The sequence below is a fragment of the Hyperolius riggenbachi genome, chromosome 5 (genome assembly GCF_040937935.1).
Source record: "Hyperolius riggenbachi isolate aHypRig1 chromosome 5, aHypRig1.pri, whole genome shotgun sequence".
NCBI classification, from domain to species: domain Eukaryota; kingdom Metazoa; phylum Chordata; class Amphibia; order Anura; family Hyperoliidae; genus Hyperolius; species Hyperolius riggenbachi.
The window spans coordinates 368,990,483-369,018,280 of record NC_090650.1 but is presented as its reverse complement, the minus strand read 5'-3'; the positions used below and the strand labels follow the sequence as shown (position 1 = coordinate 369,018,280).

The following is a 27,798-nucleotide window of genomic DNA, read 5'->3' as shown; positions in this document are numbered from 1 at the left end:
CCTACCATAGTTATAGACTAAATTTTCACTATAGGATTGTTTAGGGGAAAACCAGTTGACGTATTAGTATGTTTTGAAGATGTAGGAGAATATGTAGTGTCTGAATGAAATCTGGGGGCACTTATACATGGCTTCCTATATTGGGGGAACCTATTCCTGGCTTCCTATACTGGGGGCCCCTATACCTGTACCTGGCTACCTATACAGGGGGAACCTATAACTGGCTACCTATACTGGGGGCACCTATACCTGGCTACCTAAAAACCCATAGCAAAAGAAAGACTTCAAGTGATCCCCGCTACTGTTGTATGCATGCCAAATGCAGTCCTATGGCGAAGCTCACTATATACACCACCCCGTAAAGAGGAACAATAACAGGGAGGAACTGGACATGAATCCATGTCAGTAACATAGTTGTGGCCCATGGGGTGGGGGCGCACTTGGGCAGCCCAGCCTCTGTTGGTGGTGGACCTTGTCCCGGCCCTGAAGCGACTTATATTTTTTTGTAATTCTTGGAGGTCATTAAGTTTTACGGGGACTGGAAGGACTCTAAAGAAATATAGAATTTTTGGTAAGAGTGTCATCTTACTAGTGATTCTGCCTGCCCATGAGATCTTATAGTGGTTCCATGACCTGAGGAAGGCTTGCAGGGATTGAATAGTGGTTCATAATTCCATCTGTATAATTGTTCGTAGTCATTAATCATTTTGATTCCCAAATATTTAGTGAAATGTAAATTTTTTTAATGCATTTTAATGGGAAAAACAAGGGAAAAAAATAAACTATTTCTTCAATTCCATCAAGTAAAGTTTAAAAATTAACAATGCTACTGTAAATAAAACCCACACAATTTGTTTGCCCATTTGTCTCGGTTATTATGTTTAAATTATGTCCCTAGTACAATGTATGGTGACAATATTATATTTTGAAATAAAGGTGTATTTGTTCTGTTTTGAGTTTTTAATAATTACAAGCCTTTATCTACAAAAAATAACAGTAATATACCCTCATGCCATATATAATAAAAAAAAGTCTTTAAGGTAACTATTTATGTTTTTTTGTTTTATTCTGTCATTTTTTTTGCAAGTGTTTTATTTTGGTTGCTATGTGGGGGCAGGGGAGGGGGTAGGAGGTATTTATTTATTATTATTTAATTTAAAAAGGTGTACAATGTAGTGCAAAATGTGTATTTTTTATTTTTGTATGCTTTTTTTTCCCCACTACATGTCCTCACACTGACTGGTCTGTGTGCTTTGAGCAAGCACACAGACAGTGTTGTTACAGGAAAGATCATTGGCTTCTCATTGAACCCACGATCTTTCCCTTACAGTCACTTAGATTGGTTCAGGGAATACTTCCCTTTCACCAATTCCAGCTCTCTAAGACCCAATGGGTACATGCGGCAGGTGCGCGTATGCAGGGCAGTGGCAGTGGAGTACCTTTTAAAAAGTCCTGAGGTCCGTTAAGAGGGACTAACAGGACATTTTAATACTACTGGTGGTCCAGTAGTGGTTAAATTGCATGCAAACACATACATATAAAAAGTACATTAAAATTTACAATAAATTACTTTTCTCATATGTATTGTGATTTGTGTGATGTGAAAAATAGTCGATCTCTTTATGGGGGATTTTCAAATTACACAACAGCATTCAAAACAGACACAGCAAATGAGGGCGAAGGTAATTTGCCCATTTTTTTAGCTCTGCACATCTATGTAGGTAGGTTATTCGGATGCAGCCTCTGTCTGGAAGCACTGCCTATATCTCCTGCTGTACAAAACAAACGTAAGTATACTTATGGCTAGCTGCATCCATGTGATTCAGTTTGCATTCAAATTTTTAGATTAGGAATTAGTGCATAATTTGTATCTGGCATCTGGGGGTATTTGCACACCTCTGTTGGTTTCATTTCATTTGCAGCCTAGGAGCACTGTCAATTGTTTGCTGTTTTTTTGGAAGCAACGAAAAATGTGTATACCATTTATGACTAGCAGCACCAGGTAAGAATTATGCTTTCATTATTAGACTAGTGGTTAGGCCTCTTCCATGGAGGCACGTCAATGCCATGGAAGAGTCTAGTAGGGAATAAATTGTGCACATATTATTTTTGCTGAAGGTAACGCCCTTCTTTGCTGTACCTGTTTTGAATGCAAGTTGCCTGTTTTTCAAGCTCTGCACATCTATGCAGGTAGTTCATTCGGTTGCAGCCTCTGTCTGGAAGCACTGCCTATGTCTCCTCCTGTAGAGGTCCTATTGATTAACATAAGATCCATTCACCTCCGTTTGGATCTGGTTTCCTCTGTTAGGATCCGGTCCATTTAGCTCCGTTAAATGCACTGTTTTTTGTGCCAATGTGAATCAGGCCTAATTCATTCAATTTATATTTAAATATGACTACAATGACATAAGATATTAATAATACACTGACATAAAGCAGTGACATTTTGCCAATGAAGACACAAAGCCATGAAGAGAAGATGATGTAATGCTACAGCAATGATGATGTAATAGTAATCCTGTAATAAAACAATGATGATGTAATTATGTGAGGCAGAGCTGCCAATTCCCAGCCTTTTGGGCTTGGAGTCCCACACACTTTTGGGAATTCTGTGATTATTGTTCAAGTCTAATTAAAGAGGAGCCTGCAGACACTACTACTATACAATGCTTGCATATTACTGCTCTGTATGTGCACGCCATGTGAAAAATAAGATGAACACAGCAGTAATAACCCAGATATAACAATAATAACCCAATACATATATAACAATAAAAACCCAGATTGCATGCAATCAGAAAAGCGATGCAGCACAAGAAATCCTATGGGATTTCTCACACTGCGACGACTGCGGCACATTTGCGATTTCCGGCAATTGCAAACAAGGTGCATGCAGCAAAAGAGCTACATTAATGCCCAGTCCTGTTTATTCTAATGCAGTGAAAAGAAAATATCTCAGCAGCTTCTATGGGCCTAACCAATGCTGCCAGCTGGTGGCATGCCAGTCTCTCCTGTCACATCAGATGGAACAATGATGTCAGCTGGGCAGTACAGGGGCTAGTGAGCAACGATGAACAAAAATGCTGATATTGTTTTCGGATTCATCTTCGTGAAAATAATGTAAAATTCGACTTTCGAGTGAAAATACCACCGAAAATCATTTTGTAATAAGCTTATGATTTTTGTGCTTTTCGCCATGAAAATAAAGATTTTTCATCAGAAAGAAAAATTTGCTTTCTTTGACCATATTGCAAATATATGTTTTTTTCGTGAATATTTTCTCGAAATCTAAAATAGCATTTTTCGATGTGAAAATGAATTTGGCAAAAATTTGCAAGCAAAGCTGCTAGTGAGACTAGCCAGGGCTTTTCAGCTACCATTCCGGTATTTTGTTTCCCACTGTTGATCTGTTCCCACTGTTGGTCACATACATCTCAACAACAGTCTTGAGGTGCAAAATTTTTCCAAACTTGATTTTGCGGCAAAAATATTAGATTAATTTTTCTTTGCAAACAGATGCCATTTTTCCGTGTGAAATCATGTAGTGATAAAGGGGGTCTTCATGGCTCCCCAAGCAGTATCTCTCATTTGATGCCATCCTCTCAGAAAACATTATTTTCCATTATATAATTAATGGGTAGACCTTCAAAGATAAATTCTAAATGACTGTCCCAAACATCTAAGGTTCTGTGGCCACGATTGCCTGTGGCTTGAGAAGCTTACAGAAAAGACACTGCCCATCTGACTAGTAAGAATTATTATTTTTTGTATATGTTGCTATGTCTTGGGGTTAAAAATCATAAACAAGATATAACTTCAATTTGGTGAGAGCACACCACCTAATAATCTGGCCCCCCACCTTGAAAATCGTAAAAGTTTGGTCCTTCATAAACATTGGATGGCTTTGAGATATGTTACACTTTCTTAAGTTCAGTTTTCATAATCATATGTATTATTTCATGATTCTAGTAAATACATTTTATCTTGCAGGCTTTCAGCGTGCATTTAGCCTCTGAGACCTTCTACAGAGATGATGTCACTGTACTTTGCTTGCAATGATCTCATCCTCCATAGTCTCTGAAGGCTGTTTCTATGGGGGGATACGCTTTGATCATTCCTGTTCTTTCTCATTACAACTATATCCTTTATAACTCCTAATAAGCCTCCAGAAACCACAGAAACAATTTTCAACAACCTCCTGAGCTTGTTTGGGAGAAGGAATAGCTCCATTGTAGATCTCAGATGTTTTATCTACTGTTCTCACATCTAGTTCAGTAGCTGATCTTACTTCATACTGTATAATTACTGATTTCTCTCACTTCTTCCTGTCTGTCCTTCCTTATGCGTTTGTAGTGGTTCGCAGGAGGACAATACAAAATACATTATATCTGATTTACTGGCTAAGAAAATGTGCACCTAGCAAGTGAGAAGGGACTAAACAAAGTACTAAAAAGATAGATAGGCTTTGGAAACATTTGTGACATGGGCCCATAGCCAATTAACTTTTTCTCACGTTTTCTCAGGAGATAATTTTTTTATCTTACCTAAATAATAATTTTTTCAACACTTAGCAATTGAAAAAGAACTAAAAAGTTGGTAAAAAAAAGTAATATCAAACGTTTGAGTACTTTTCTTGCTTGGTGAGAGCTTTAAAATTATTTCATTGGTAAAGTTTGAATATGTCTCCTTTTAAAAAACTCAAGAGAAAATTTAATAGGATATGGGCTATTGTGTGAAAAGATCTCATTGAGACAACTCTTTAAAAAGTTGAATAGGGGACTGAGGCAGAAAAATATACAAGGGTCATCCAGAAAGTAAAAGACATTTGTTTTTATCTGCCATGCAAAGTATTCTTTCTATGTAATTTAACTTTCATCTTTCAGGTTAATATTTTCTGTCTACATGCCGCTTGTCACATGCCTGCAGAATGCTGGTAGCAGTTTGTTCAGCAGCATTAATGTAGAGCCCCATCTCTGATCCCTCTGAGGTGAGGTGTGATGCAACTACACCAAAGGGAATGAAAACCTTGTAAAATGTATGATAAATCCTTAAATAAAAGGTAATTATGTGGAGAAATAATCAGAAGATACAGTGGACTTTTCCAATTCATTTTTCTCCCAGTAGATAATTTTTTATCTTAACTAAAAATAACGTTTCAGCACGTAGCAATTCTGTAAGTCCTAAAATAAGGTAAAACAGTAGGTAAAAAAGTAATTTCAAACTTATTTAAATAATGTTCTTGCTTGGTCAGTGCATTTATTGTATTTTATTGGTATGGTTTGAAAATATCTCTGTTAAGAGAATTCAGGAGAAAAGACAATCGCATATGGGCCAGTATATCTAAATTAAAGCAGGTAGTAGGACAGTGGGTCTTTGAGAAAGGCACATACAAGTATGCTGACCTAAATTCTTATGTCATATTTCCTAAGAATAGATGTGATAAAGAAACTGGAAAATTCCACCACAGGACTCAAGTCAGTCATCTTGTTCCCTGCAGATATGTACATCTGTTCGTTTTTTGCTGAGGCCTAGAAATGATACTGTCCTTAAAAATGATTCATATCACATAAACACAAGCTGACACCAGGTCTGACTGATCTTGTTCTAATGATTTTGTGGCTCCTTCTCAAAATTCTGTGTTATAGAAACTAAGCATAAGTTGACTACAGCATAACACATTTTTTCAGAACAGCTACTATTGGTATGGGCTTGTCATCACAGTGGCCCATTTCACAATATATATATTGTGCTAGACTGCTGTGATATAGTACTATTTTATAGTATATTGCCAGTTTGTAGTATATTGCCAGTAGCATAACTGATAGCTCTAAAGCTGCCCGTGTACAATGAGAGATGTTATGGGATGAGAACGATGAGTGATGATATGAAATGTAACTATGGTAATTGTGAAGCTATGGCTATACAGTATTTAATGAACTTTTACAGGGGAATGCTAGAGTGGCAGATAATAGTGATATAGAAAGATTGATGCTTCAGATGTAAATATATCTTTATTAAAGTGAACCTCCGGACTAAAAATCGACTCAGCAGCACTGAAAAGGCTTGGTGTTTCTTTAACAGTTTCACAGCATCAGAACTTTGTTTCTCTTATCCAAGCCTCATTTTTAGCTGCACAGAAGAAAACTCCCCGGGCTTTTTTCCCCTGATGCTATGCAAAGCATGATGGGATTTCTTATGTTGTTGCTCTCATTCTGCTGTTTTGGTGCAAATTTTTTTTTACATTTTGAATTTGACATTTGAAGCCTAGCGCGTGCAGCTGGGAGGGGTTATCAGGGCAGAGGACAGTTGGAATTGTGTCTCCTGCTCCTTGTCACCTCCTTTCAACCAAAAAGATGGCTGCCCCCATGACAAAGATGGCAGTCCCCATGAATCACAAACATTTGCCTGTTCCTTTAAAACAGGGTGGGTAAAAAATTATATTACCCATCTATTCTAATTAGCATAACTAATGTAAATTAATGACAGTATGTTTGTTTAGGCTGAAGTTCCCCTTTAAGCCCAACAGACATTTGAGTGGGTCTTAGTGGAGATCTAGGGAAGCTAGACTGCTTGAGTGTGGGGGCTGATAGCTTTATAAAGGGAGAAAAATGGACTTTGAGAAGAATGGGCTTTCAGTGGTTTTATACAACGTAAGGTTACAATTATAAAGCAGCAGTTCTGATGAAGGAGTTATAGATTATTTTGCCAAAATTAGCAGTCATACATCTTTCAGCAGTCTACAACAAAATAAGAAAACAGACAGGGCTTTCAGCATGGGGTGACGTCATACAATGCACGTTGCCAACGTACGTAGAATCGTAGAATATTCCTATCCTATGGATACTCCTGGAGGTGAATAACATTCCTTTATACTCTCCTGGAACATAAATAAGACATTGATATGGAGTCTGATTGTACATGTAGGTCAATTCTTGGACTCATAATTAAAGATGGTAGGGAAGCATTCATCCCATTAGATGTGTTATAATTCGCTGAGCGATTTAGCATAAATTAAAGAATTGCTCCTGGTGGGAATAGAAGAAGAATGATTGTATACTTTGTATGTCAGTCCCTCAAAATGTAGTATTGGCCCCCTCGACTTTTTCCATATTGACTGTTGGCCACATTTCGTTGTCCTACTTGTGTTGAGGAGGTTTTTTTTTCAGTGGATGAGAAGCACATGCATGGGGTTGGCATGTGCCCTGGCATATGCATGTTTACACCTTGTCTTTGGAAAAGACTACAAATGTGTGTTCATAAAGGCTTCAAGGATCAGGTTGTCGTGAGGCCGAGGTATGTAAATGATGACTTGGCAATGTGAAAGGGAACACATTCATTTGGGAACTGATTTGTAATGATTGCAATATAACACTGGCATGGAGAGTGATTACTGATCATATCTTCCTGCTTCTGGTAGTTCAATCTGCAGATAGAAATTGTTGGGAATATTTTTCTTTACGCCATCAACCACAACCCATCAGTTCTTGTAACACAAATTGTAACAGATCAATACCTTGTAACCAGGGGAATCTGCTCCAGTTAGACTGGTTTTCAGACTGCATAAGTATCTTGAAGGAGTTGAACACTCAATTGCTTTAGAGTGGCTAAAGCAATTGAGTGTTGTATTAAAATGATAAACAGGCTGCTTGTAATGCATGGTAGATTCGTATGGTTCATAAACGGAAGTACAGAATCAATTGTGATAATACAAACTAAGCTGCAATGTATGGCATGCATTGAAAGCGGTGTGAAATTCCTGGCTGCCATGGAAACATCCTGCATCTAGATAACTGCTAAAACTGTTGGTCCCTGACCCTTAATCCCAGCTCAACAAATTATGATTTTAACGGATCATCTTGCGGACGTTGACTATATGTCTAATACTGGTGAGGTCATTTATCTGGGGAAAGTAACATCACCTGTAGAAGTGTTTAGGTGCAGTAGTCACAATGTCCACTAATATGTTTACAATATAAAGTCAAGCAATGAAGGCATAAACAAGTAAGTGGCACCCTGTCAAAGCCCATTGGTTTGGACAAAATGCACTGGTAGGCATGTCTTCTCCATGCATGCTGACCACCATCCCCTCCACCCTCCACCCAGGAGGGATAAGGGCTAGTTCACACTTGATTTAAAAACGTATCCGTAGCTACGTTTTTTGTCCCGGACGAAAAACGTAGCCACGGATACCAATGTTAAAAATAGGAACAGTACACACTCAAGTTAAAAACGTATCCGCGTGCGATCCGCGGAATACGTTTTTAAACCCGGAACGCTGAGTCCGGACTTGCAGTATTTTTCACGGACCCGTATACACGTACGGGTAGTGAAAATCAATGGGGAAACGGGCCTCCCTCTTCACTGACATTTTGGGACACTGGAAACGGATCAGTTTCCAGTGTCCCATGGTGAAGGAGGGGGCCGCCATGCTGGAGGGGGTAGCAGCCAGGACAGGGGGCTGCGGGCAAAGCGGCGGCCAGGGGGGTCACATCCCCCCCCCTTGCTCACCTGGGTGCCCCCCGTCCCCGCTCCCCCTCCAGCTCGCATATAATGTAATAATTTGTACCTAAGGAAGTTCGGCGAGCCGGGCACTTCCGCCCACACCGCTCGCCGTCACTTCCTGCGATGCCGCCCACTGAAATACAGAGGGCGACATTGCAGGAAGTGTTTTATCGATGCATGTGATTGCTTGTTCCACATGGTGGCTATGTGGAATAGCAGTAATTTCATGTTCAGTTATGCATTTTAATATGTGTATATATGAATGTAAAGTTCCTGGGGAGCACACAGCTTTCTAATGCGCATGACATCGCGGAAATTGCTATATAACCTGCCGCCTCCTTGGCTCCGTAGCCCCTGATGAGTTGCCATAGCAACGAAACGCGTTGGGCGGAGCTACGGAGCGGCGCTGTGCGTGTGACGTCACCGGACGCGGTGACTCTCTATACACGCTTCCTCCATACTTCAGCGTTTGTTGCGGGGACGGGAGCCGGAGCAGCCTTTACAGGCGAGCAGGCTTTGAGCTGTGCGCTCGCTGGAATTCCCCATGCGACACCTGATGGTGGATTTTGTTATTTTTAATACTTTTAAATAAACGTGGGATATAATCCCTTACTCTCTTACGCTATGGTGAGGCTTCTCTTTTGGAGGTGACACGCACTGGAAACACAAGTGCCCAGCTGAGGACGCCTGAGGTGGCTGAGGGGTGGCCAATACCCCTACTGCGCAGACGGGCCCACTTGGCCAGCTGATCTGGTGAGTCCTTCCACCTAGGGGGGAGTGTGTTTATACACCCCCCTTCTTGTCTTACGGAGTTCCCATCAATCTTACTGACTGTTTGAGAGACTGTTATATGCAGAGCGCTGCACCCAACTACATTTATCTTCCTATCAGCTTTTCACAGAAAGCAGGGAGCGCTCCACCTGTCATTACTGGTGTTTTGCTTATATCAGTGTTACGTCTTGATGCTTGCATCTCTTAACTGTTTTATTATTTTGTGAGCGCTAGTATATGTATATATTTTTGTATTGATTTTGTGATATCATAGCAGCACACAATGGAATTGTTTGATTTCAGATCACATAGAGATATAGATCTTGATGCCATTTTTGGCAGGGATACAGAAACTATGGGTCTGTTTGATCAGAATTTTAAGAAGCTACAAACGGCTATGGGCAAAGAATCAAATACCTGGTGGGACATAGCCACTTTAAAAAGGTACCACCAGAAAGGTATAGTCCCAAAAACCGTCAGGTGGCAATTTGAAATTACTGATGGTGAAAGTAATACACAAAATGATGAGGAATGGGAAAATTACCTCACAAAATGTGGCCTGGGTGCCATGGAGATTATGATTAAGCGTAAAACCTCACGGCTGGAAAGGCTGGGAGGAGAAATAGAGGATCTCAAACGTCTCCTGGAGCCCTATAAGAATTCTGATGAGTTCAAAGATAGGGCAAAAGGGTTACATGAGACGTTAAAAAAGAATGAAAAGACGCTTATACTTGATAAGCAAAAGAAATTTGCAAAGGACTGTGAGGTCTTCAAAAATCATCTTGCCTATAAATGGCAGGTTAGAAAGAAAGAGATTGAGGGGGCTGCGGTTCCTGACCCTAACGGAGTGGCCTTCCCTAAACAGCCAGGCCCGAGAACCCCTAGGGTTCCCAGGGGCCACCCGCAGCCTCAATACCCACAGTTCCAGCATTCTGTGCAGCCAAGGTTTACACCTAAAATGAAACCAAAGCAAGGGGGCCGAGGCCCCCCACCAGACCACCCTATGGGATATCCAACTCACTTGGGTGCCGTCCCTAGACGCTGACCTGACCATCCGCGATCTTCACCTAGGATGAAAGGTCACTATTATCCCCATAATAGAGGGTATGGTCCAACCCATCGCCCTCACCCTAGAGACCCTCCAGACCGTAACCCACCATCTAATTTCCAGATTCCCACGAGTAATAGATATGGGGCCCTCGGACATGCAGAGGATGAGTCCCCTTTTCCCTGGAACTACCCACGACCACGGTTCAGGGAGGAAGCGGAAGTTTTCAGTGGAGCATCCCCGAGAGGTCCAAACAAACGAAGCGCAGACGAGGTTGCAGAGGGGGGCGAAGGGAAAAGGCCAAGAACTTAATTGGACAGGGTATCTTTAACATAAGTGGGTGCCCGTTAACCACCAACCAGATGAAAACAATAGATCAGGGCCTAAAGTACGCCCCTAAATGTTCACTCAATAAGTTTGATACTTATATTGATGTCCATAAATTTACGCGTAAAATTAACATCAAAAAATACTTCCTTAAAAAGGAGGGACCCACTACGAGAATTAATCCGCCTGATTCATAAAGACATACCAATTTAAGAAACAGATCCCTGTTCAATCCCCCAGATCATGAGGTGGGGAGTACTGTTGATACCTTTAAAAGGATGGTTCTCCATGACCTAAACACCCTCCCAATTCACAGGAATGGCAATAATTTACAGGTCATGGGCAAGGATTTATTGGAAACTAAGCAACTGGTTATCCGCCCTGCCGATAAGGGGGGTGGGGTCGTTATACTTAGTAAAGAACAATATAATGGAGAACTGAATAGATTGGTTGGGGATTCTAAGACCTATTTGAAATTACCCGGGGATCCCACTTTACGTTATGCTGGTGAGCTGAGGGAGCTACTTAAGATGGGTCTGCATGAGGGGTTTCTGAATGACAGGGAATTTGAGCATCTCATGCCAAGCGCGCCGCGCATCCCTGTCATTTACCAGACCCCAAAAATTCACAAAGATTTATCTGCGCCTCCAGGCAGACCCATTATTAGTGGGATGGGTTCTCTGACACATCGGTTGGGGCAGTATCTCGATGACATGATGCAGCCTGCTGTGGCACTTATTCCTAATCTGTTAAAAGACACCAAACACACCCTGCAGGTTCTTCAGGGGGTGGAGGTGACTGGGAGCACGTTGCTGGGCACAGCAGACGTGTCCTCACTGTACACCATAATCCCCCATGATCACGGACTGCGGGCTGTGGGGTGCTATTTACGCAAAACAGATATGAAAATTAAACAATGTGATTATGTTTTGGCCCTTCTGAGCTTTGCTTTAACACACAATTACTTTTGGCATGCTGGGGCGTACTATGTACAACGGCGCGGTTGCGCCATGGGTGCTGGGTATGCTCCCAGCTTCGCCAACATTTTCATGGCAGTGTGGGAGGAGGAGGTCCTTAATAGACCTATATCACGGCCTGTACTTAAATGGTCGCGTTATATTGACGACCTGCTGATATTGTGGGAGGGGACCAAAGCTGAATTTGACAATTATATTACTATCCTTAATGACAATGTGCTGAGTATAGAACTTACAGCCACTGCCAGCCCTGACTCGGTGGTTTTCCTTGATTTGGAAATAGTGAGAGAGGGTGAAACCCTCTGGACTAAAACCCACTTTAAGGGGACCGACCGTAATGGCTATATCATCTACGGGAGTTGCCATCATCCTAATTGGTTGAGGGGGGTGCCCAGAGGTCAGTTCCTCCGCTTGCGGAGGAACTGTACACGACTGGAAGACTACCACTCTCAGTCTGAGATGCTGGCTAGCAGATTTATTGATAAAGGATATGATCCTAGTATGGTTCAAACTCAGAGGGAAGCTGTGGCTGCGATGGAGAGAGGTCAAACGTTTGCCCCTTGCACTAGAGTTAAACGGAATATGGACTTTAGTTTTTTGACTGGGTATAATCAGCAATACAGGCAAGTGGAGGCCATCTTCCGAAGACACTGGGGGATTTTGCGGCGGGACCCCACATTAGGTCCACATATCCCTGACCAACCTCTCTTTACATATAGACGAGCTAAAAACCTGAAAGATTTCTTGGCACCTAGCTGTGTTGACCCCCCCCCCGCCCCTTGACTAACGCTTGGCAAACGGCAGGCTTCTACCCATGTAGAGACTGCCGGGCATGTCGGGAGGGATTAACTTTTAGGACTAGTGAGGTGACCTCTAGAGCTAATGGTAGGACTTTTAAGATACGGGAATGTATCACCTGTCGGACGACCTATGTAGTCTATGTACTTACATGTGGGTGCGGAACCCAATATGTAGGGAGGACTACTAGGGCCTTACACAAAAGGTGGGGGGAGCATATATATCGCATAGGAAAGGGCTATCAACAACACAGTGTTTCACGACACTTCTCCTCCCACCACAATAAATGTGTTAATGGATTAAAAATGTGTGGGGTTCAGAAGGTCAAAACGCATTGGAGGGGCTGTAATCGTACCCGTGAAGTCTCCCGTTTGGAGACTCAGTGGATACACAAAATGGATTGTCTGGAGCCTAATGGCCTAAATGTAGATATTGACCTGAACTGTTATATTAACAATAGCTAGATAATAGGCATGCTCTTATGTTAGGTTTCTTTTACATAAACACTTTCCTGCTATCACTGTTTATGTTTGCATGAGTCGTTACTCTCAATAGCAGCGTTATTTTCGCTGTTTTTGGTCGGCAGTTGGCTGTTACTATTTTGTCCAAAGCTGTATTAATATTGCCACCTAGTGGTGTGATTGGCACTGGTTAGTGAGTGCCTTGATGTAATGTATTTTTTATGCTGTTTTATCGATGCATGTGATTGCTTGTTCCACATGGTGGCTATGTGGAATAGCAGTAATTTCATGTTCAGTTATGCATTTTAATATGTGTATATATGAATGTAAAGTTCCTGGGGAGCACACAGCTTTCTAATGCGCATGACATCGCGGAAATTGCTATATAACCTGCCGCCTCCTTGGCTCCGTAGCCCCTGATGAGTTGCCATAGCAACGAAACGCGTTGGGCGGAGCTACGGAGCGGCGCTGTGCGTGTGACGTCACCAGACGCGGTGACTCTCTATACACGCTTCCTCCATACTTCAGCGTTTGTTGCGGGGACGGGAGCCGGAGCAGCCTTTACAGGCGAGCAGGCTTTGAGCTGTGCGCTCGCTGGAATTCCCCATGCGACACCTGATGGTGGATTTTGTTATTTTTAATACTTTTAAATAAACGTGGGATATAATCCCTTACTCTCTTACGCTATGGTGAGGCTTCTCTTTTGGAGGTGACACGCACTGGAAACACAAGTGCCCAGCTGAGGACGCCTGAGGTGGCTGAGGGGTGGCCAATACCCCTACTGCGCAGACGGGCCCACTTGGCCAGCTGATCTGGTGAGTCCTTCCACCTAGGGGGGAGTGTGTTTATACACCCCCCTTCTTGTCTTACGGAGTTCCCATCAATCTTACTGACTGTTTGAGAGACTGTTATATGCAGAGCGCTGCACCCAACTACATTTATCTTCCTATCAGCTTTTCACAGAAAGCAGGGAGCGCTCCACCTGTCATTACTGGTGTTTTGCTTATATCAGTGTTACGTCTTGATGCTTGCATCTCTTAACTGTTTTATTATTTTGTGAGCGCTAGTATATGTATATATTTTTATACTAGATATGTGTCAGAGCTGGCTTTGTTTCCCATGCCATAGTTTTTTTTATATTAGTGCTGTGTCTGTGACCACTAGTTTTTGGCATCTTCTTAACTAAACAGCTAATTACTGCTGCTGCATTGTTGTATTATAACAAACCTGAATGGCCACTGTAGACTCTGTATGACTGGTTGGTGCTTTGAAGCATTATATTTGGATGGCCATCTTGCACAGAGGAACTTTGTGTTATCTAACTAGATCAGTAGTTTTCTAGCTCTTACCTATTTTGTTATCTAGCTATACCAGGATTATCTAATCTACAAGCTCATGGAGGTACTGGTCTGGGTTGCAAAAGCTGAAATGAGGTTTGACAAAAATGTCCAATGTTTCTAGGAGTGAATGTGCAAAATGTTTTGCATCCTGCAATTTTTTTTTATTATATTGTAACAAATGTTAAGTTGTATATCAATATAGTGTATGCTCATGACCGTTTCTAGACATTTTGGTGCTCTAGGCAAGGCGCTTTTGCGCCCCCCCCCCCTTTACACACATACACAGATGCATAATCTTATGTAAAGGAAGAGTTTACATTAAAAAACACCCACATAACAAACCCTATGTATAACTGTTGTGAGGGGTTAGTATCTACTTTATAAGAAAAATATACTATAGAATATAGAAATAGAAATATTGCCCTAGAAATATTGTCCTAGAAATTAAGAATTGCATCAATCAATGTGGACTATCTAAAACAATTAGTGCTTAATTAGCATCTAAATAGTACCTGCTATATCACTGTTATGCTATTCAGACCACTTTTCTTATGCTAATCATCAACATGTAGGTGTAAAGTTTTCCATTCATCACTTTCTTAATGGAACCAGCAGTCCAGTATGAGTCCCATAGAACTCTGCACTAATAGCTCTGCGGTACCCCCTGCTTTTGGTGTCACCCCAGGAATCTGCCTGGGTTGCCTATGCCTGAAAATTGCCCTGTGTTATGCTAATGCAGCTGATAAACCGTTTTTACATAAAAATTTGAATTATTGTCAGCAGGTGGTATTAGCCTCTGTGTAAGTTTGGTATGTTTGTGGTGAGTTTCAACTTTTTAAAAAATGTGATTCATTGCTGTTTTCATATATAAGCCATTTTAAAGAGACTCTGAAGTCTCCTGAAAATGATCTTTTTATTTAATAAATGTGCTTAACATCTTTGCCCTAACTAAACCACCGCGTTCCCACAGCTGAAATCTATCTAAATCCCCCCAAACTCGCCCTCCCTCTCCCTCGCAAAATCCACAACTTTCTTGGTCGTGGATTTTGCTGCTCATGGAGGCAGAGCTATGAGCCGCAGCTCTGCCTCCATGCCCCATCTATCAGCGGCGGATCTCCGCCTCTCCCTCGACCCTCTCAGTGAAGGAAAACTGAGAGGGGCGGGGGAGAGGCGGCGATCCGGGCTGACAGACACGCTGAGAGGCAGAGCTGCGGCTCATAGATCTGCCTCTCACGGAAGCGCTGCCCGGATTGCCCTCCAGCGAGTTGGGAGGATTTAGTTAGTGTACAGCGGAGGGAATGCGGCGGTTTAGTTAAGTACACATTTCAGTAAAACATTAGACAGAAAGCTAAATATCCAGGTTATCATCACTGAAAAGCCTGTGCAGAAGTGACAACGAGATACAGGCACTTCCTGTTTACATTAGCTCCACCCTCTCCATTAAAGTAGAAGCTTTCTCTCCCTCCTGCAAACTCTGAACTGGTAAGAAAGCCCAGTATGGTGACTAAAGGCTAGTTCTCTATCAGCATTGTGTACGTATTCTACATTTCCCTTCCTTTAATGAGGGTTTCCTCCAAACATTCTGGTTTCTTCTCACAAACCAAAAAATATAGTCCCACCAAAATGTGTAATTAGATTGTGTAGTAGCGTTGCAGGATTGATTATTGTGAGCTATACTGAGAGAAAATTAGTGATGGGATTTGTGCCACATTCTCTGTAAAGGTCTGCAGAAAAGTGCTGGTGTTATAGAAATATATAATAACTAGTTGACCTAAGCCCATATAGGTCTCTTCACGCCGACAGTCAGTGCGCGCGAACCCGCCCACCCGTCCGCCACCTGCCATGCGCGCACATGTCCGCCCGCTCGGCGAGCCTGCATGCCCTGCGTCCTGTCCCAACGGCTGTCAGTGCTTGACATGCGTAGTAGCTCAAAGCACTGACATAGGGACAGATGCAGGGACACTTGTATTTTATTGTATAGGATAATACTACTACTAATAATAATAATAATCCTCATCATCATAATGATAAAAAAAGAAATATACAGAAAGAAAATACTTTTCTGTGCTCCATACATATACCAAGCAGTGATCACTTTGCAATGGGAGAGAAAGAATGCACATGATTTATTATAGCGCTGACATCTTACACAGCGCTGTACAGAGTATATATTGTCTTGTCACTTTACTGTCCCTCAGAAGGGCTCACAATCTAATCCCTACTATAGTCTTATGTCTATATATCATGTAGTGTATGTATCGTAGTCTAGGGGAAATTTAGGGGGAAGCCAATTAACTTATCTGTATGTTATTTGGGATGTGGGAGGAAATCGGAGTGCCCGGAGGAATCCCATACAGACATGGGGAGTGCATACAAACTCCTTGGAGATGTTGGTCTGGCTGGGACTCAAACCGGGGACCCAGCGTTACATGGCGAGAGCGCTAACCACTATGCCCATGTAGGCAAAAGAACACAAAAAAACAACAACAGGCAACAGACATCAATGATAAGAAAAAAGTAAATGGGAGCACTCACTGTGGTAAGCATATCTGCTACATTAGGATAATAATAGCGTCACATTTGCAAAGTGTTTGTTAAGAACATATGGTTGTTTAATTTAGATCTACAAATGTGTACTTGGGATGCTTTGCCAGATTTCTTTTTTTTAAAGGACCTTTATCGAAAAGGGGGGGAAAATATAATCCAAACGTTGCAAAGTTAGAAGCTAAAAAAAAGGAAAAGAGATAAAAAACGATTGATATTAATTTGTTCATGTTGTTTTATCCACAATCAGCTTGCATGTCGTCATCTTTACTACTGGCAGACATGAAAAAAAAAATAGACAGCACCAACTGCCATTATTTATAATCACCCCCCCTCCCCCCGAACAATGTGATAGGCTAAAAGGTTATATTTTTTTTAATAGATATACATATACACAGAGAGACACGGCTTACTTGGCAGTGGGAAACCGTTGTTATTTCCCACAATGCAAGAAGGTTCACAGACAGGAAACTGTCAGGCACTAGGTCCTGACATCACACTGTGGGAGGGATTTTACCACAATATTAGCCTTCAGACACCCCCCCCCCTTTTTGATAAAAGGTAATGATGGGGAAAGAAGGTAAAGATGGAAAACGGGGGTATTGGCTACTGATTAGGATGAAGTTCAATCCTTGGTTACAGTTCCTCTTTAAATATTTTATTCAAACGGCAAAAGAACAGATAGGAGGTACAGTACTGATCCCCAAACTGACCGTCTTCACCACCCTGGAGGAGGGGGGATAAATGTGTTAGCTACTGAGCAGGATGCAGTTCAATCCTTGGTTACAGTTCCCCTTTAACTTTGTATTTATTCAACATTTTCAAAACAAATAGCAAAGAAAGGATGTTGCATAGCTGAGCAGGTATTGCATACATAGGTATAAGAAAAAAAGACAATAGGGAAAATGATACCAAAGGATTTGCCAGTTTTGAGCAAATTAAACATATGGTGAATGAAGGAAGCGAAGGGCTTAGGGATTTTGCTTCAAGAGAAGAAATAATCGGGTTTCTGCAGCTATTGGAAAATGCTTTTGTTGTGTCTATCATGAGTCCTTGCTGACTTGCTCAGGTTAATTCCCTTCCACACCACAGATCCGAAGCTCCTGGCCTTGAAAATGATCGACTAGGCAGCTTTTCATAATAAATGGACTGTGCAAGATGAGTGATGGTAACTGATTAAAAGGTTGAATTGTCGGCTAATTACAGAAGGCATAAAACACTGGCCTGTCAATGTCTCTTCATGAGCCAACTCAATAAACCTGATTCATCCATCCAGACGTCCATATCCACCAAACAGTTAGATTTGTTTTTTTTTATTCCTATAATCTCTTTTCAAGCTATTTAACAGGATATAGGGAAAATGTGATGACTACAATCAAGAGCAATAACCTTTAGCAACTCCACAGTCAGGTTAGTGTAACTGAATAAAGACATAGGGTATCATTCATAAAGCATTTCCGCATGCGGAAATGCTAAAAACAGCTGACTTTACCGACCACTCGGCAAAGTCAGCATTCATAAAGGCTCTTTCCGCATAAAAAAATGACACTACCGAGCAGAGTGATAATCACCGCCTTGTGCGGTGATTATCGGAACAAATGTAGCAAAATATTTATTCATAAAGAGCACCGCAAGCGGTGAGAGGTCGGGAAGTACCGCTCCCTGTGATGTGGCGATACCAATGCAAGTGAATGGAGACACACAGACCTCCCAGGCAGCTGCAGCAGAGCGGAACACGGAGAAATGTATCAACTCGGCAGCTTCCGTGTCTCCGCCTGCCTACCGCCAGTCTACCGCCTGCCTAGTTCGGGGAATCTCCGCACTGCTTCCGCACATGGATACTTTTTCATGAATGCCCACCCAGAAGTCTAAAACACCGCCAGCGGTGTTTTCCCGCACAGATTCTTTTTACCGACAAGCTGTTTATGAATGATACCCATTGAAGGAATATAGTTATAATATACTCCACTAAGCAAATGGCCAGTATGGTCCAAGCATTAAGAGGTTGCCTAGATACAGGGATATAATGACCAGTGGCAGAGCAACAGGGGATGCAGAGGTTGTGAGCACAACAAGGCCCATGGACCTGTGGGGCCCATATTGTGCTCCGCCTCCAGTCACTGAATTAGTGGTAATCATTAACACAGCATTCCATTTTCTCTACTTCCAACTCTCACACAGTGGCTTCCTTTTCCTCTACTTCCAACTCTCACACAGTGGCTTCCTTTTTCTCTACTTTCAACTCTCACACAGTGGCTTCCTTTTCCTCTACTTCCAACTCTCACACAGTGGCTTCCTATTTCTCTACTTCCAACTCTCACACAGTGGCTTCCTTTTTCTCTACTTCCAACTCTCACACAGTGGCTTCCTATTTCTCTACTTCCAACTCTCACACAGTGGCTTCCTTTTCCTCTACTTCCAATTCTCACACAGTGGCTTCCCTTTTCTCTACTTCCAATTCTCACACAGTGGCTTCCTTTTCCTCTACTTCCAACTCTCACACAGTGGCTTCTTTTTACTCTACTTCCAACTCTCACACAGTGGCTTCCTTTTTCTCTACTTCCAACTCTCACACAGTGGCTTCTTTTTCCTCTACTTCCAACTCTCACACAGTGGCTTCCTTTTCCTCTACTTCCAACTCTCACACAGTGGCTTCCTTTTCCTCTACTTCCAACTCTCACACAGTGGCTTCCTTTTCCTCTACTTCCAACTCTCACACAGTGGCTTCCTTTTCCTCTACTTCCAACTCTCACACAGTGGCTTCCTTTTTCTCTACTTCCAACTCTCACACAGTGGCTTCCTTTTTCTCTACTTCCAACTCTCAAACAGTGGCTTCCTTTTCCTCCACTTCCAACTTTCACACAGTGGCTTCCTTTTCCTCTACTTCCAACTCTCACACAGTGGCTTCCTTTTCCTCTACTTCCAACTCTCACACAGTGGCTTCCTTTTCCTCTACTTCCAACTCTCACACAGTGGCTGTCCGTAGAAAGCTGTTTTTGTGGTCCCTAGGCCAACTTTCTTGCGGCTCCTCTTACATGTGCAGCAACCCCCTCCCATTCCATGCACAGAAATCTGAAAAATTTGCCCTGTGGCCCGATGGGTCTATAGCTACACCCCTGATAAGAACTAGCATGCAGAAAAAAGGAAAACTATGCACGCCTATATTCAACTGAACAGACACTTTCCCCTACCTTGCCTTATCAGGTCTAATAAAATAAGGGAGGGTAAAATGTTTTAAAGGACAATTGGTCTAAAGCTGGCCACTAACGGTCCAATTTCTAGCGAAAAATCGTTTGAGCGATCAGAAATTCTGATCGGATTGGTTGTAAATAATCTCAGTTGGTGGAAACAATCGATAATGAACGATTATAAAAACAATCGTCCGATTGAATTTTCGTCTAACCAAAATTTGGATTTTCTTGTTGGTCGTGATAGATAGGAAGCAATGATTGGTTAGTTGATGGTGTAGTGAACGATTTTTCGTCCGATCAGAATTTCTGATCGCTCGAATGATTTTTCGCTAGAAATTGGACGGTTAGTGGCAACCTTAAGAATGATATGGAAGCTGCCATATTAGTTTCCTTTTAAACAATGCACATTGCCTGGCTGTTCTTCTGATCCTTTACCTCTAATACTTTTAGTCATAAACCCTGAACAAGATACACATCAGCAGGGCCGGTTCTAGTAACAATGGGGCCCCAGGGCAAAATTAGCCGGGGGCTCCCCAACAGACACCGCCGACCAAAAAGCGACAATAAGGGCCTTTTGTTGCAGCCAAAATTCCCTCCTGGGCCCCTGAGCCGGCTGCTGACCCTCCCTCCCATTCACCTGCCAACTTAACTGTTCTCCCTGGGGCCCATGCAGAGACTTTGGCAGTGTAGTGTCTCACCTGCCTGCCAACACAGGTGATATGCTACTCTGCCAAAGACTCTGCAGAGGCCCTGGGTAGCAACAGTTTAGGGAGACACCTTGGGGGCCCCAACAGGCTCTGGGGCCCTTGGCGATTACCCCCTTTGCCTCTATGGTAGCGCAGGCCCTGCACATCAGTTGTTTGACTCAAGCTTGGCTGCATTTGCTACATGGTTGGTTCAGGTATGTGATTCAGATACTACTGATGCATAAAATATCAGCAGGATGCCAGGTAACTGCTATTGTTTAAATGGAAATTAATATGGCAGCCTCCATATCCCTCTGAGCTCAGTTGTCCTTTAACCATTGGCTATAGCTGTGTTGAGATATAAGTGATATTTTCACACCTGGCAATAATCTTTTTTTGAATCACCAGCAAGCAAGAGAACACTCAGAATAATTTTCACAGTACCCTTTCTCCTACTTTTTGGTACTTTTTCAATTACAAGGTTCTGAAAAGTTATTCTAAATAGAAGATGAAAAATTATCTCCCAGGAGAAAACTCAGGAGAAAAGGTGAATTGCATGTGGCCCGTGATGTCTAAGCAACTACTGAATTATTTGTCATGGGTAATGCAGCCACTGTGACCAAAACTCTCCTCTTACATAGTTGAGTTTTCGTTATTATGGGTGAGGAAGTGAAAGATTTACTTCAGATAGGCCAGAATCCTTATAGAATAAAAATCACATTATTATGATAGTAACACATATATGTATAAATGCAGGACAAGGACACATAGCAAAACTTACACATGCTGCTCTGACTGAGGTCACCTCTGAGACATTACCCGAGACACTAGCTCATTAATGATGTCATTGTTCCCCGGGGAAATAAAAACACTAGCAAGTTATTCTCTAAGGATTCTCTGAGGAATACTTCCTGCCTGCCAGTAATTCTTAACTTAATCACACAATATAGAAAACATCATAGCTCAAGCAGCTGATAGAAAACAGATAGTATTCAACATTTTATTTGATTCCAGTATGATTTCATTCTGAGCAACATACTAAGAAGTGGCATAGCTAGGGAGCATTAGGCCCCAGTTTTACATAGGGACCCCCCCCCCCCCCAAACATTCTATACCTAACAATTCATAAGGCACAAAAAACCTGCCACCAATATCCACAAAATGAGAGGTGCACTACCAGTATAGCACCATTGAAGAGCTAATAGTGGGCCCCTCTGGTCCAAGGACCCCAGTGTGGCCGCAACCTCTGCGCCCCCTATTGCTATGCCACTGATACTATTTTTTTTGTCTAAAAGGAAAACATATTATTCAATAATGAAAAATATAGCTTTATTTAAAGTACACCAGATCTTCCCAACACATGGAAAAAGAATCCTTCATTTGTAATGCAATTACACTTCCCTGGCAAAAACATCAGCCGTTGCCTAGCTATAGGAGCCCATCTCCCCTTCCCTCACAAGACAGGGCTAAAACAGAGGTTTCAGTGACCATATTCCGTGAAATAAAAGCTCTACTCTGTCTTCGTTTATAGAGCAGTTACTCATAGCAGCCAATCAGAATTCATGTTTCATTCAACAGCTGATAGGTCATTGTGGGAAACATTGACCTATTCTATTTTCATCTGTTCTGATTTAAGAAAGATACCAACCAAATATGTTGTTCAATAAATACAAATTACCTATACCACATTTCTTGCACTTAAAAAAAAAAAATCTTACGATATATAGCTCACGTATTGATGTGCTTTTAGAAATTATATTACATATTTTTGCACTTTTATCAAAAAATGATCTCCTGTCTACGCAGTGATAGCAGTAATTCTGTAAAGGCAAGCAGCGTGGATTTAGCTGTAGATTGTCACAGGGCCTTTAAGCATTAAGTACTACTCCCAAACCTGCTTATCACATCTGGGCAGCCATTATGATCTATAAATAAAATAGTGAATCTCATACAAAGTGCTTTGCTTTCTGAGGGTTCAGCATCCAAGACAAAATTCTGGTGATCCCACCTTGGATGCCCCACCAGAGTACCACCTGTACTTCTCTGATGGAGGCCACGGATGCCATGACTCATGTAGAAACTGCTCAGTCATAAATATTAGTCCCACCCACAAAATGGCCACCTCCTGCTTCTCTGTAAGCAAAATTCTTCTTTTATTATGATGAGACCATAAGAGAGGTAACAGCGTATCCTAGACTCAAGCTAAGAGAATATATAGCGCACCAGTTTTCATCGGATGTAAAACATTACTTTTCTGGGTCCAGCAAATCATAAACAAAACAGGGATAATATTATTTTACTCCAAATGACTAGTTTAAAAAGGCCTGCACTACCCATACTCTAAAAATACTGTTGATGTGCTCGTCAGTTATAAATAATCACGCTTAATGTATTTGGATGGAAAAAAAATAAACAAAATAAAACAAAATGATAATGTACAGTATAGGACTGAAAAATTACATTCATATAGTAAAAAAAATAAAATATTTCTAAAATGTATTAGTGTACCTCTATGATTCAGCTATTGCATATAATTCAGATACTGCTGTAGAATGACATTGCATAATATACTTGGCTTTCTAGATCACAGAAGTTAATTAAATACATTTTTAAATTACATTATTTTACAGATTGTATTTTTTTTAATATATTTTCTTGTTATTTTTTCGTGTCAAAGAATGCTGTTTTCATTGAAGTAAGGCTTTTAGGTTCCTTTAGAATGCATTGGCTTTTAGGCTCCTTTAATATAAATTGCTATTTTTCTCTTGCTCACCAGGTGGCAGCAATTCCCTCGGATGTCCCCCCAATAAAATCTGAAAGGATCACTATTCCCAAAAGCAACATGACAACATTTATTTTACCTTTACCAATTAACAACTGCAGTAGAAATATATTAAAATTAATGATTTCATTTACCGATCTCCATAGGTTATATATATGTCACTTTTTATTTAGTTTTATAATAAGTATAAAAATAAATGAAATGTGGGTTTTAACTGTGTACAGTCCTCAGATATTAATTTAGGAATACCTATACTGCTTTTGATTATCAGGATTAATATGCAAAGTGTGAACAATCACACCTGAATTGAATGCACTATTCATTAATCATCACACATCATTCAAACACACTCCCAATGGAATCTATTCTCAGATAAGATCCCTAGGCTTTTTTAGATTTAAACATAAAATGATCTGCCATGCACAATCTGATCAGCACATACACTCAAGATACAAATCGTAAAGTCTAATGAGCAGCCCTAATGATTTGGAACACCACTATGAAACCCAGAGACAAGTGGATGATTGATGACATGTAAATCCATCTATCAAATGCTGACAGACAATGACTGATGAAACAGTGGCCTTCTGCAGTGATCAGTCTCCCACTGACTACAAATTATCAATACTGATCGCTATATTGCTGCAATAGGGAGGGGTGCATGTTCAGCACTGCAGGACTGGACAGACTCCCATAGCTTCCGTTTGGCTACATTGACATCTACAGCTGTCATTGGGGCCTGCACCCCTCCCTTGGATACCTCTGTGGGGGTGCTGGAGAGTGGCAATCACTCGCTAATTGTCTGCTGGGGGCTCCTGGCTGTACATTAGCCACACCAAGTTTTATAGCACAGCTAGCCAAGCTATTGCTTGCCATTTGATGTTCTAACTCAGTTCAATGACATTTATGTACATATTTTCATCCAGGCATTAAAAATCGTCACAATGATCAGGCAAAAATTAAACTGTCGCTATAAAAGCAAACATAAAGGTATCAATACTTCTGCTATAGACCTGCAGTAGGAAACCGTTGTAGAAAACAGCTTTCTATTTCAAACACAATTTGTGCAGCTGCACCTGAACACTACTGAAATATGGTGTAATATTATGCCCAAAGTATCTTACGTAAGTCTACATCAGTCTAAAAGAATAAAAACATTTGACATGTAATAATGATTATATATATGTGCCATGTCACTACAGCTCAGCAGTAGAACAGGGACGTTGTACTGGTAATTAAGAGAGAAAATAATGAATCGATGGCATGATAGCTGAACCTGATCTGATACAATAGAGAACACACTATAGACTGGGAAGTGCTTTACATTCGCTGCCTGTGGACAAGAAAAGAGGCAGATGGGTGGGGTCTGTCTGCATTGTGCTACAGTACTGGCAATATAGAAGTGCAGGTACTGTGTATCCTTTGTACAGCACTATTTCTGCTAATATATACATATATATCTTTGTGATCTTGCACTGGCTGTTTAAGTGATATAACAAAATACACAATTTCATGTATTAGGATTAAACTTAACCTGCTTTAAGTTTCATGCTTTCCCATTGCTATATTGCCCAGTGTATTGGGTGTGTCACCAGTGTGCCCATTACTAGTGGCATAGCACATTACGCTCTAAGCATTATTTTAACATTAAGTCTTGCAAATAAATATAGTCCAATAGATGCACAAGGCTTGCCTATGCAAAGTATACATTCAGTATAAAGGGGCTACAAATACAACTGTAACATTCAGCCTAGTAAGTAAAACCAAAACAAAATAAGCAATAGAATAAGGTTACATTTCATAGAACATCAGAATAACAGAATGACATTGGCTTCATTCCACTGTAACATTAGGAGTAAGCAAGGTTGCAAGCGGAGACAGTGTAGCAGAAATCCTTACCTATTGCTGTTTTAGCCATGGTGATGTTGTATACGGATGATCAGAGGGTGTGAAGGCAAGAGATCCAGCTACAGCAGTGGAGAGAGAGAAAAGACTGAATAAGGCACTGAGTCAGCACTGTAGGGCCGTGCAAAAGAAAGAGCAAGAGGCAGGAGCCCATGAATAATTAGCAGTCCTAGGCTGAAGCAGATTGGTTCCACCGGTCCCCTGATATGACTCATTAGAGGCTTCAATCTCTAAGCATTAAATATTGATCTGCCAATAGGACTGAGAGATAAAATGGAATGATGAAGCTAGACACCAGATTCTATGCTAGGATAAAACTCCCCCTTTTTTTAATCTCAGTAGTACGCTCCATACAAATGCCTCACATAGGAATTGGGATGGGAGCCGGCTGCTGCTGGCAAATAGACCTGATGTAAGATTTACCCTAATGTAGATGCTGACAGATAGATATCCCAGTACAGCTTGGTATCACTACCTGTTTCATGATTATTGATTGTATTTTTTATATATATTTTATTACATTTCATTATTTTAGTCAAATATATATATATATATATATATATATATATATATATATATATCATATTTCACATACATAAGTCTTTTTTCAGGTCATTGTTGAAATATTATAGGTTACCGGTCATAGCCAGGTGTATAACTAGGTACATAGGTACAATAGCCATATGTGTAAAGGTGGCCACTAACGATACAATTTGCTGAACGATTATTCGTAAGAACGATTGGAAATGATTGTTTTAGGACCACTAACGAACGAAAATCTCTAAACCAATCCAGTCAGATTTATGAAATAGATCCGATTTTTGGCTCAATTCCATCAATCTCATTGGTTAGGAGATCTTTGTCCGTTAGTGGTCCAAATTTGTCAATTTCTGATTGTTCATACGAATAATTGTTCGTAAACGATCATTCAGCAAATTGTATTGTTAGTGGCTACCTTTGTGTTAGTACAAGGCATATTATGCACTGTACTGAATTTCTAGCGTCACACGTGCTGCTGCAGGCAGTACTTTGCACCTGTTGTATGTAATGCTTGCTGACCAGCCTATTCCCATTGTTCTGTCAGCTGATCACACACAGAGCCGGCAGAGGAAGCAGCGCTGGCCTTGGTGCTGAAGCTCCGAGCAGCACTACACGCCTCTATCTCATTTCAGACATCAGAGCTGCCACATTACGGAAATACACAACCCATCCTCATAGCTAATCACATCATAATTATTTATATTTATCCTACTTGCAATGATATAAAAATGGACAGCATAATTCTGTAAGGAACTGCATTAGTAATTATTGGTAGATAAACCAGAAAGTGACAGAAATGACATCCCCCCCCCCCCCCTTGCAGGGGCAGCACGCGGTCCCAGCAGGAGGGCAATTTACAGTGCATTGGGCAATAGGCAGGCGCTGATGTGGAAGGGAGTGATTAACCCTTGTTCTGCACAGAGCAGCCTCTCTGGGGAGAGGAGTCGCAGAAACCCGAGAGAAGCAGCCAGACGTCTCTGTCTTTGTCCTCCTAAAAAACACAGTGTCATTATTTGTCGCTTGAAGGTCGCTGTAAGCTAAAGATAATAATAGAAGCGTGCTGTTTGCGGATGACAAAAGACACGGACAGCTCGCAGCAGCATTCAGCGTCTGTCATCCTCCTGATGCTTACGAGACTTCGGTCTCTGACCACACCCTTGCGCATGCGCAGATCACCAGCAATAAAAACCCACAGACTAGGGTGAGGGGAAAACAGATAAAAACATGGGATGGAAAACCATAGGATGATTTGCATGATGGATGCGAATACTTGGATACATTTTTTTAAGGGGGTAGAAACAAACATGACTGGTGTGCCAAGTCATAGAGAATATCGCTTGCTGAACAGATAATGCACCCAAACTGGCTTAATCATAGTGATTCATTGTGGGAAGCGGTTTGATTGCTACTTGTTTAGTAGGATTTGCTTGGTGGATTGGCAAGAGAATGCAGTCAGCCCACTGTTTCCCTTTGGGATCTTTCCTGAAAGCTGCATTGTATTTTATGCTCTGTTATTTCTCTATAAGGTCCCTTTCACTCATAAAATAATTTGTGTCTGATTTACATTTTTGCAAATTCACTTTCTCCGCACATCAAATGCTAGTCGAAGATATTGCATTTTACTTGCGCTGTGCGATTGTACAGAATATAGTTTTTTTTTTGCAGAAAAAGAAAGTCCTACTTGTATGTTTTTTTTTTAGACCAATATACAATACTTGTATAATGTAAGCTAGGAGACAAATCGGCCCGAAATAGATTGCATAGTCGATCAGCAGGGCTGGATTTACCATAAGTCACTGTAGGCGCGTGCCTACAGGCGCTTTATGTGGCAAGGGAGGCTCCCCTCCCTTTCCGAATGTCTCCTCTCTCAGCAGAGCTGGAGGGTGGCTCCAGCCTCACTCACCACCTGGTTCCAGTCCGGCAGTC

General features: G+C 41.4%; 2 protein-coding genes across 2 annotated transcripts in view; one reads left to right on the top strand and one right to left on the bottom strand.

Annotated features, from left to right (window-relative positions):
- STMN2 (stathmin 2) overlaps positions 1–25,556 on the bottom strand; it is a 79,667-nt gene extending 54,111 nt beyond the window's left edge. Inside the window, exon 1 of the mRNA XM_068237525.1 lies at positions 25,327–25,556. Coding sequence (XP_068093626.1) covers positions 25,327–25,345 — 19 coding nt within the window. The 5' untranslated portion in view covers positions 25,346–25,556. The remainder of the gene's footprint in view (positions 1–25,326) is intronic.
- Positions 1–27,798, top strand: part of LOC137519431 (uncharacterized) — a 75,542-nt gene that overhangs the window by 10,694 nt on the left and 37,050 nt on the right. The gene's annotated exons all lie outside the window — the stretch shown is intronic.